General features: G+C 35.7%; 2 protein-coding genes and 1 non-coding gene across 3 annotated transcripts in view; all 3 read right to left on the bottom strand.

The window, feature by feature from the left end:
* Positions 1-1,289: 1,289 nt before the first annotated feature.
* On the bottom strand, positions 1,290-4,494 carry ankrd16 (ankyrin repeat domain 16). Its single transcript, XM_067390957.1, has 6 exons — positions 4,150-4,494; positions 2,251-2,471; positions 2,122-2,164; positions 1,929-2,037; positions 1,684-1,845; positions 1,290-1,585 (listed from the first exon to the last, which is right to left on the bottom strand). The coding sequence occupies exons 1-6, from the start codon at positions 4,482-4,484 to the stop codon at positions 1,460-1,462; spliced, it is 996 nt and encodes a 331-aa protein (XP_067247058.1). The 5' UTR covers positions 4,485-4,494; the 3' UTR covers positions 1,290-1,459.
* On the bottom strand, positions 3,978-4,065 carry trnay-gua (transfer RNA tyrosine (anticodon GUA)). Its single transcript is given in 2 exon segments — positions 3,978-4,013; positions 4,029-4,065. It is a non-coding gene; the product is annotated as a tRNA-Tyr (tRNA).
* Positions 4,495-8,428: 3,934 nt separating the features above from the next.
* pcloa (piccolo presynaptic cytomatrix protein a) overlaps positions 8,429-11,934 on the bottom strand; it is a 47,910-nt gene continuing 44,404 nt past the window's right edge. Inside the window, exons 25-27 of the mRNA XM_067390956.1 lie at positions 11,593-11,727; positions 9,615-9,760; positions 8,429-8,572 (exon numbers count right to left, since the gene is read on the bottom strand). Coding sequence (XP_067247057.1) covers positions 8,429-8,572; positions 9,615-9,760; positions 11,593-11,727 — 425 coding nt within the window. The remainder of the gene's footprint in view (positions 8,573-9,614; positions 9,761-11,592; positions 11,728-11,934) is intronic.

The following is an 11,934-nucleotide window of genomic DNA, read 5'->3' as shown; positions in this document are numbered from 1 at the left end:
TGTGCTTAGTATCAGAGGTGAAAAGAGTACCTGAAAACCATACTTGAGTAAAAGTACAGATACCTTACATCGAAAATGGCTCCACTACAAGTTACAAGTAACCAACTCCAATACGACTTGAGTAAAAGTTTTAAAGTATCTGATTTTAACAGCACTTGAGTATTTTACTCATACTGAATGTAGGCTCAGAGATGCACTAGTCCTCAACACCTGAGAGACATGCCAGTGAACAGAAGAAACAACTGATTTGTAAGATGAGAAATCAAGTTTATTTTCTGAAATCAAAATAAAACTGAACACCTCAATATTGCAATAAATCAAGGTTGAAACAACAACCTTTTAACCGTCTACAAACTCTGAAGTCTCAGTTAAGCTCAAGTGCACAAAAAGGCCATAAGTAAACCAATATCCTTCAAAACGGTATTGTCAATATACCGGATAAATAATACAATGTTAAGTAAAATGTAAAAGTAGTCAGAGTCTACTGTATTTGCTGGTTTGAGCCTCATCACCAGCTACAGTCATTTCCTCATCTCAAAAATCAAACACTTGTGATCAGCAATTACCTGCTAATGCACTCACATTCACGTAAAGTAGCATTATTGACAAGTTCGGGTGAGTAAAGGCAAAATGCACAAGATATAGTACCTTCAATGCCCTTAGATAGTGATATCGCTTCTTTATATCAGAAAAAAACTGCTACAGAAAAAGTTAGCTGCCATGAAAAATGTAATTTGTAATTTCATTACTCATCACAAATGTAGTGGAGTAAAAAGTCCATTTACTTGTAAAAAAATGTAGTCAAGTAGAGAGTAAAAGTTGCTAATATCTTTGATACTCAGTACAACTACAAAGTAGTCAAAAAGATACTTAAGTACAGTAACTAATTACATGTACTCAAATTCTTTACACGTATGAATGTAATCCATATACTACATTCGCCATGTTGTCATTATCATGTGACCTATCGGCGTCAGTTGCTATTCACAAACGTAAATGAGAATGATTCATTTAAAAGATACACAGATTTGTTCACATATTAAACAGAAGTTACCATAATGTGTACAAACAATTACCAAATAGCTGCAAAGCCAATTTCATAGGGTTTCGTGTCTTATGAAAAGGCACAAATAAATAATTTACCACATGACTTTCATAAAAAGCATTTATTTTGTAACTTTGTATTTCCACATTTGCTTAATATTCATTCAAGAGCAATTATTTATTCATTTGACACAGTGATTACATTTAAAGACCTTCAAACACTTCTTTAATAGTTTTTTTGGCGTAATGTCTTGCTGTATTGCCTGTGTTGTCTTCAGTATCTGTGAGTCCCAGCTGCAGCAGCGTCTTAACGGCATCCGCATGCTGGCCAATGCAGGCCATATGTAGAGCTGCAAACCATTAAGAATGATTTAACTTTGCTTTCTACTAAAAAGATCCTTATTATGGCATCTCATTAAGGTGGCATGCAGTGAAATACACTGTAAAATGTACTCCTCCTACCTGATCTTCCTTTTGTGTCTCTTGCATGAAGATCAGCGCCCAGAGAAAGCAGTGTTTTTATGGTGCTTGTGTGACCTTCCTGAAAAACGAGCATCGAGATTGAAGCTAGATTAGAAGAGGAAGTTTTTTAAAGGCGTTATCTTATCTGTGCTTCAGGTTTAATGCAATAGATACAACCTTAGCAGCGTAGTGCAATGCAGTCAGATCCAGTTTTGTGGCTCTTGAGTTTATATCAATACCAAGGTGACGCACAAGGAAAGAAAGTGCTTCTTCTTGAGCAGTAACAGAGGCCTGGTGCAGGGGCTGTGCTCCGAGAATATCTACTGCTGAGGGACATGCCTAAACCAGATAAACGTGTACATGTTCACAATATAGTAAAAGAAAACAACATAAGTTAATGATATGTGCAAATATGTGCTTACCTGGTGATTCTCAAGGAGCAATTTAGCAATAGCTATGTGTCCATTCCTTATGGCATCCATAAATGGTGTGACTCCACAACTGTCCTTCCCATCAGGCTCATAGCAACAACTGAATTAACATGTGAGCTATGTGAGCCATTGTAAATAATAAGGATCTGTGCTGTTCACAAAACACACTCATACTCAATGTTACCTTTTAAGCAGAATCTTCACAGCATCCTCACAGCCGTGCATTGCTTGGGTGAGAAAATGGCATGGAAAAAATATACATAAGTGTGTCATATGGCAATCTGAAAACACATTAATTGATGTGCTTCCATACCAGCAGTGTGGAGGGGCGTCCTGCCGGTTTTGCTCTTTGTCTTCCAGACCTCAGGTTTGGCCAGTAGGAGGCGGTGTATGATGTCTGGATCTCCTTCTCTGCATGCAATGTGGAACGAGTTCCATCCATCCTTGTTCTGCAGCATTGGGTCAGCACCGTGATCCAGCAGCTCCAGGACCACCTCAAGGTTTCGTCGGGTACAGGCCATCATAAGAGGGGTCCTAGAGAGGTTAAAAGTCAGTTTTGTTAAAACTCAGCAAAGCTTAACAAGAACAAATAGCAGTGTTGTTATTGTTAACTAAAAATAAAACTATTAAAAATACTTTTAACATTTTTGTTAGTTAAAATTAAGCTGAAAAGTAAATAAAACATACATATTGTATTAAAACTTAAATGTAAAAAACAAACGAAAATGAGAAACTGCTCAAACTTAAACTAAAATAAAAAATGAAAATAGAAAACTAAAAGCTAATATATTATAATATAATTCCTATAATAGTATATAAATAATACTAAAATAATGCTGATGTACATGTAAAGAGTATGACAATACTCACTCAAAAATAGACTTTACTGCCATTAAATATTATGTTCTCCATGGATGTATGTACATATACACTATAATTGTACAATTTATACTTTGAGCTCAAATTTACAAATAGTTATAATAATTTATATTTATTTACTTTTAATTTTTGGACATATTGTAGCTATTTTTAAGTTAAAATCTGTATACTCCTTAAGTACATTTCATTTTTTAATTTAATCAGTTTAAAATTGAAGCCTATTCAAAACAAAAGCGTACTGTAGTATGAAGCGGAGCAGGAGCGAGTGTTGTGGGAGCTGAACGAGGTGCAACACACACCGCGAGCAGCGGAACTTTTATTATGCCACAGTCACCGGCGCTGCTTCCGCTTTTCCGGTCAAGCGTATGAGGTAACACAGCTCTGTTTATCATATTAGATACATTTGAGAGTGTTGAAAATTATGTTATAATGTTACTCTGTGCGTTCGCTCGGCGGCTGTTGTCTATGGTTGTGAGACACTGTTACACACTGCAGTAAGCTAGATCGATTTTAGAATATCATATTAAATACTGGATGGCTTGTGTTGATAAATGCCATGCAATTAATTTTAAAACGAATTGTATGATGGAGAAAATTCTGTATTACTGCTACTAAAAATAAAGCTGCATCTGATTATGCTATGTTAGCTACTTCACAAAATAGTGTTTTTTCTCTGAGGCATAGAGCATGGTATTCGCAAAAAAATCAAGAAAATTTGATTAAAAAAATAGACTAAACGTGTTGAGCTATATAACGATATAAGTATATCTGTCTATAAATGTATTAAAACAGATGTTGCATTGTCTATTAAACGTAATATATTAAAGCGTCTTTAGTGTTTCCATGGTTTCTACAAAATAAAACCGGAAACCGAGGGTAACGCGGATATGACGCAATTGACAGGCGGCACCTCACACGTCCCGGAGCCTTGGTTAAAATTGCAAATTTCTCACGATTTACAAGATATTGTAAGTACTCAAGTGAACAAAATATATAACACTGGCCTGGTTTTTTTGATATTCTACTGCAAAACTCTTACATATTGTACCTTTAATCCTTTATGGTTGTACTTAACTATAACAACGCCGGTATTACCTTACTTACACACATGTATATAAACAACAGCAGACGAACTGTATTTTGAATTAAGATAAAAACATTTCCTTCGAGCCGGATTCGAACCAGCGACCTAAGGATGACAGTGTTAAACCGCTACAGTCCTCCGCTCTACCAACTGAGCTATCGAAGGCGTTGAGAACCTTCTCGCTGTGAGATTAGATATTCCATTCACTTCATGCAAATTCGAGCACCCACTTCCATGTTTACGACGTACCAGTCTGCTTTCTTCAAACTGTCTATTTTCGCTCCCCTGGCGATTAGATACCGCACACACTCACAATGACCCATGGAAGACGCCTCATGCAGAGCTCTCTTGTAGTCGCTGTTGTACACATCAATGTCCATGTTGAGCTCCTCTACTAAATAACGCAAAATGTCCATGTGTCCATGTCTGGCAGCATAGTGCAGTAAAGTATCTCCAGATTTCCCAAAATGAGTATAGATGACAGACTGCTTGTTTACGTGCTCATTGAGTTGCTGTTTAACTGTGCACAGCTCTCCATGTTGAATTGCTTTGATTAAGTGTTTTAATGTGCTTTCTTCCTCCATTTGGCTCAGTAAAATCCTGCTAAATATACTGCTTTAAAGGTTAAAAATACACACAACAGTGATGCATTACTGGAAAATGATAAGAACAGAGATTACTGCATGCACGGTCGGGTAAAATATGACGACACTTACATTTTCTTCAAAATAAAAGTTCCAGTATTAGTATGTTTTAAATGTTGTTTTTAATTTTGTAAAATATAATATTTGCACAGAACATATAAAACAAGAAAAAATGCAATAGCAAAACATTATGACATTACCTCTCACGTTTCGATTTAGGAAACTAAATAAAAAAGAAGAGGGGAAACATGCAAAAGATAAAGCTATGTATGCAGCTATTACTCATATCGTAAAAATATTAGGCAATTAATAAAATATAATTCAAATATAGGGCCTATCACTTATGTTATGCTGTTGCTTGCTATAGACATTGGGTAACAATATTCATTTTCTGTCCAACTAGCTTACATGACCAGACAGTAAAATGTGATTTTGTAACAATGTAACTTTTTTCCTAAACAAACGTAATGCCGATCACTTTAATATTTTTACTGTAAAGTTGTGCAGTTTTGGGGGATTTATGGTATTTTTTATTATTTATTTGCCTCAATTTGTAATAATTTAAATATATACATTTATATAAAATAGCAAGATTTTATGTTAAATCCACTTTTAAAAAAAAGATCTACATTTCTCAATTTCATTCATAGTGACAGACATGAAAAATGTGCCTTGGTTTAGTGGACGACTGCTGCCATCTACTGGAAAGCAAACACTTTTAAAATAAAAATAATATGAATTTATAACTACAGCCACTAGATGGCTACAGAGGATTACTCAATGGTTCACATTATTAAATCTTTATTATAACTAAAAAAAATACTTTATATCAAAGTTTAGCATTTTTTTTGTACGATAGATAGATAGATAGATAGATAGATAGATAGATAGATAGATAGATAGATAGATAGATAGATAGATAGATAGATAGATAGATAGATAGATAGATAGATAGATGGATGGATGGATGGATGGATGGATGGATGGATGGATGGATGGATGGATGGATGTGAAAGTGGCTTACAAATGAATTCACCTCCAGAAGAATTGTACATATATCATTTATTATTTTGACTTGGGCGTTAGCCTTTTATTACAGCACAATTTGCATAATTTATCAATACCGTTTGTGTACAACCACAAAAACCATGACAGTTGGATTTTTTTTCATCAGTTTACATTAAGTGGAAAACCAGACGGATTATACAAGCATATCTTTGTACAGTCAGCATACATATTTAGATTTGATTAATTTTTCATAATCTTTTTCTCTTTTTGTAAATAGAATCTGGACACAAAAATAGTATGAACAAACCACCAACAAAACATGCAACATCCAAAGTGAAAACACCATATGTTTCCTGATTCTACTTTGAGTCAGTAAGGTCAACATCTGTTCTATATTATACAGGGTTAAACTGGTGTCTGTTGTGCAGGTCAAGTCCAGTCCATAAGAGGCAAGCATGGGGAAAGCTTTTACCCTAGTGCATGTACAACATGTAACACACAGATCAAAACACAATCGCTCTTGCTCCTTTCCCTCACACATGCTCTTCGTTGAACCAGAAAACTAATACAAGATCATATTTGTACAAAAAGAAAATTAGTATTTTTATATCTATTTACATGGCTTCTTTTTATTTATTTTTCATTGTTTTGCAGAGGTGAAAGAGTTAGTGTGGCAAAGTGAAATTTGAGCATGCACGGATTATTCAAAGGAGGCTGCGTATGAATTCATGTGACAGTTTTGTTATATGATGCTTTTTTTCTCATCTAATTTGTAAACATAAAAAAAACAACAACACACATTCAGGGAGATCGGAATATATAATGAAAGCTGAGCATTGTATATAAAGCTGAGTGCAGTGAGATAGTTGTGTTTCCAGACAGTGTTTTGAAGGGACGGGAATGACGAACCAGTCTGCTATGATCTTGTAAACACATATTTCGTTATGTACATAACTAGCAGTTAAATAGTCCAATAGGTTAATTGCCCTACGTTTTTGCAAACTCATTGTTACATGACCTCAAAATAGCAATAAAAAAATAATAAAACAAGCATCAAGCAAAAGACATATATATATATAAAAACAAACATATTTACCATGTGGAAAAAAAACATACAAAAATAAAAAAGTCCTCATTCGTAATGCTTTATCTGTCCTCCGACCACTAAACAATAAGTACACCAGATGCATTTTCGGTTGCATAGAATAACATACACAGAAACTGCAGATTTTGGTAGTTTGGCTTGGCAAAAAAAGGTTAAAGGTCGACTTAACCCTTAACACTGGACGTTTGAGTGAAATATAAGTGCTTGACCTGTAAAATGGCTGGGTTATGTGTTGTGAAGGTTGTATCCACACATCCTAAGTTTCAAGGCATAAAAAATAAAAAAAAAAAACATGTAAATAACACTAATGGCATTTGATGTAAGTGTCTGCATTGCGAGGTGGCCACACTTTTCTGAAAGTATGAGATGGTGTGCTCAGCGTCTAAATGTCTCCTTTTAGACATGTAAACCGAGAATATAAATACAGTTAGCCAAAATGATCTGTAAAATTAAAAATGAACACATAGCGATGTCATGACCCTGATCCTCATTGTTATCGCCTTTCAGCTGAACCTGCTTGATCAAAGATCAGCCAATAAAGTTTAAGCAAGGCTTTTTCATCGAAACCTGAGTGTTTAGGAGTTTGTTTTTAATAAAACATAATATCAACATTGTATCAGCAATATGATGACTTCAACATCTGGACAGACGCTACATTGACCCATTCAAACTCAGATCCTCGAGTAATCAAGAGAGACCGAAGCGTATGTGTTTTTGTGTGGGGGGTTGACAGCGTTTGACTATTTTAAATGGCAGGATGTTCCGCTTTTTTGATAAACTAAAAAAAAAAAATTAAAAATCAGCCTACATTCGTAAAATGCTAGACACAAAGTGCAAATCAAATAACAGTGCTGGATTTGACATTTTCAACTGATGTTGCCGCATATTGGATATTTCGTCTTGTCACATTCATCAAATGAGATAGCAAATCATAACAATCAGCAAATGCTTTCTATTCATTTCTGTATGAGTCATAAGAGACTGGCAGTTTTCTTAAACGTTTAATTCTTTGTTATTATCCACTTCTTGATTCATAGAGTCTTAGGGCTCTGAAACTGTACCTCTAAATTCAGTATTGCACAGCGAAAGACAAAAGTGTTACTTCTGTGAGTGGAAATAACCGTACTGACACAACAAATCATCACAACACCCAATAAATCATATTTCTTTCATTTCAATCTGTCTATAATATACCATAAAATACTCTTCTAATCCATTGATAATATGCTTTAAATATCAGTTCTTTCAACACATAATAACATCTGAGAGGGAATGTAAAATAACAATAAATATCTAAACTATCATACAAAAATAATGTATATGATATATGTCTCTATCTGTAAATAATCATAATGTTCTCATATATGAGTAATGCACAAACTGGAAATTTTCTCTCTATCATCTAACTGTCTGCTGTGGACCAATGTACACATATTATCATACATACACCGGTATAAATATGTGTCGATAAGTGTGAGTGATAGTGAAAGTGCATGTACACATACACGTATGAACATTGTGTGCTCAATTTTTTGAGCCTTTCCCAATGTAGAGATCTTCATCTTGTTACTAAAGGTCAGATCTTTCCTGTAAACACCATTATACACCTGTTTCTCCATGGCTTGGGTTAACACAATCACACGTGCCAGTGCAGTCGGGAAGCTCCCTGTGTCGGCCCTCCAAATTCAGCTCAGTTTAGTCCCAAAGAGTGCGGCAGAGATGTGCGTCTCCACTGCCTGGTCTGTCCTCGCGCCTCATCCGACCGCCGTCTTTAGGAGTGGATCTGAGCTGTGCTGGCCAGCAGCTTGTGCCAGCTCACCACCCGTTTCCGCAGGTCTACCTTATCAAGCCACACGTAGGCTTCGCCAATTAGGGTCTTCTTTACGAACTTGCCTCCATTTGAAACGAGAAAAAGCTGCAAGGATTGGAATAAATATAAATCACTACTTTAAAGGTGCCCTAGATTCAAACATTGCATAGTTAAATAACAAGAGTTCAGTACATGGAAATGACATACAGTGAGTCTCAAACTCCATTGTTTCCTCCTTCTTATATAAATCTCATTTGTTTAAAAGACCTCAGAAGAACAGGCGAATCTCAACATAACACCGACTGTTACGTAACAGTCGGGGTGTACGCCCCCAATATTTGCATATGCCAGCTCATGATTGAGGCATTACACAAGGGCAGCCAGTATTAACGTCTGGATGAAAGGCATTAGACAAGGGCAGAACGCCTGGATGTGCACAGCTGAATCATCAGACTAGGTAAACAAGCAAGGACAATAGCAAAATATGGCAGATGGAGCGATAATAACTGACATGATCCATGATAACATGATATTTTTAGTGATATTTTTAAAGTCTTTCTAAATGTTTCGTTAGCATGTTGCTAATGTACTGTTAAATGTGGTTAAAGTTACCATCGTTTCTTACTGTATTCACGGAGACAAGAGCCGTCGCTATTTTCATTTTTAAACACTTGCAGTCTGTATAATTCATAAACACAACTTCATTCTTTATAAATCTCTCCAACAGTGTAGAATTAGCCGTTAGCCATGGAGCACAGCCTCAAACTCATTCAGAATCAATGTAAACATCAAAATAAACACTGTACTTACGCGATTAGACATGCTGCATGACGCACACTTTGTAAAGATCCATTTTGAGGGTTATATTAGCTGTTTGAACTTTTTTTATGTTGTTTAAGGCAAGCGCGAGCTCTTGGGGCGTGGAGCACGGGATTTAAAGGGCCACACACCCTGAATCGGCTCATTTCTAATTATGCCCCAAAATAGGCAGTTAAAAAAATGAATTAAAAAAAATCTATGGGGTATTTTGAGCTGAAACTTCACAGACACATTCAGGGGACACCTTAGACTTATATTACATCTTTTAAAAAAAGTTCTAGGGCACCTTTAAGTTTATGCATGTGTACAGGGTGCATCGATGCCGTACCTGAATGGAATGACCTGCGGGGTTCATGCAGAAGCGGAAAGTTTCGTTGAAAGACGGTTCGCGATCATGACGACACACTCTGGTCTTCTTCTTGATGATTCTTTTCTGAGTAGCCACATTAACCACATAGAGTTTCACATACAGGTCTGTAACAGAACATCAACAGTAAGTACTGAGCTATCATTACATCTATGAATGCTTATTTTTTTATTATACAGTGGTAATTTATAATTATGTGTTGTGACGTCTCTGGAAGTGCAAGGGCAACTGTCTTTAGAACATAAAGGATAAGTCCAAACAATTTCAACCTAAAATATAAGAAACAGCTGATTGTGTATATTGTATAATTATGCAAATGGTCACACTTTAGTTTAAGGTCAAGTTCTCACAATTAACTATGACTTTGCTTCAATAAACTCCTAATTACTAGTTGTTAAGTTTAGGATTAAAGGGATGTAGAATATGGTCATGCAGAATAAGGCATTTATATGTGCTTTATAAGTACTAAAAAATAGCCAATATCCTAGTAATATGTATATTAATAAGCAACTAGTTAATAGTGAGAAGTGTTACCGATACCTTAAGATTAAAGGATTAGTTCACTTTCAAATAAACTTTTCCTGATAATTTACTCACCCCAATGTCATCCAAGATGTCCATGTCCTTCTTTCTTCAGTCAGAAAGAAATTAAGGTTTTTGATGAAAACATTTCAGGATTATTCTCCTTGTAGTGCACTTCAATGGCCTCCAGATGGTTGAACGTTAAAATTACAGTTTTAGTGCAGCTTCAAAGGGCTTTAAACGATACTACACGAGGAATAAGGGTCTTATCTAGCAAAATGATCAGTCATTTTCGGAAAAAAATTAATACAAATGATCGCCTTCCAAGTGGTTCCGCCAAAATCACACTTTTGTATTCTTCAAAAAGCTTACGCTGTATGTCCTACACATTCCCTATTCTACTTACGGAAAAAATGCGGCGCCAGTTCCATTTTTTCCGTAAGTAGAATAGGGAAGGCGTAGGACATACAGCGTACGTTTTTAAAAGAATTCGAAAGTGTGATTTTGGCAGAAGCACTTGGAAGGCGATTATTTGTTTATATAAAGCATATACATTTAACTTTTTTTTGAAAATGTGCGACCGTTTCACTAGAAAAGATAAGACCCACTAGATAAGACCCTTATTCCTCGTCTGGTAGCGTTTAAAGCTGCACTGAATCTGTAATTTTGACCTTCAACCGTCTGAAGGCCATTGAAGTCCACTATAAGGAGAATAATCCTGGATTGTTTACATCAAAAACCTTCATTTCTTTTTGACTGAAGAAAGAAGGGCATGAACATATTGGATAACATGGGGGGTGAGTAAATTATGAGGAAAATTTTATTTGAAAGTGAACTAATGCTTTAAACAAATACCTGCAGGACTTCATTAAAATTTGCATAAGACATAAATTTACTCAAAACTACAGAAACTGGGTTAATTGTGACAGAAATTAAATCCTGCCTGTTAGCTTTGAGGCTAATGCTAGTATGTAGCATCATGCTAGTATATTCCTAAACATTGATAAAATAAATATTTTGTAAATATGCACAGGAAAAATGGGCCAAAATATTAATGACTTATGTTGCACCCACAGGCGTTGACAGTTTTTTGTCCAATCAAATGCCCGTTAGGATTAGCGATAAGGTCTCTGCCTCTAATGCCATCTGCCAACGATAAGCAATAGCAAATAGCAAATCTATTTTTTGTCGGGCTATGATGTAAACTAAAGCCTGATGGCTATTTGAATAAAAACCCATTGGATATGTCCCATCCCAACATTCTGTTTAAACAGGAAATATGTCAGAACTATTTGTATGTACCACATTTCTGTAAGAACATTTGGGAAGTTTATATTAATGAAGCATTGAGTTTACCAAATCGACTCGAGCTATAATAAGCGTGAGTGAAAGCGTTTGCAGTCACGTGTCTTGTTACCCGGGAGGTGGTCAGGAGACTTGAATTTGTAGGTGATGTTTCTGCACTGGAGGATCTCAAGCACTAGGTGTTCACCCTCTGTCTTCATCTCCTTCTTCAGGGCGATCTTTATCTCCCCCATCACCTGAGTCTTACCTAAGCATGCATATACACAACCATGTCAATATCTCAGTTCTTCTTCCTATTTCTTATCTCTGTATCTCTTCCTCCCACATTCTGTGAATCTCTGATTCACACAGTGATGATAAATAACACGGCACAGGAAATAGATTAATCCATAAGGAACTATATTATTCCACCCTTAGATAAGGCACAGATAAAAGTATAATATAATATAATATA

This window comes from Chanodichthys erythropterus, chromosome 8 (assembly GCF_024489055.1).
Source record: "Chanodichthys erythropterus isolate Z2021 chromosome 8, ASM2448905v1, whole genome shotgun sequence".
NCBI lineage: Eukaryota > Metazoa > Chordata > Actinopteri > Cypriniformes > Xenocyprididae > Chanodichthys > Chanodichthys erythropterus.
The sequence above is the reverse complement of the archived record's forward strand: the minus strand, read 5'-3'. Positions and strand labels throughout refer to the sequence as shown.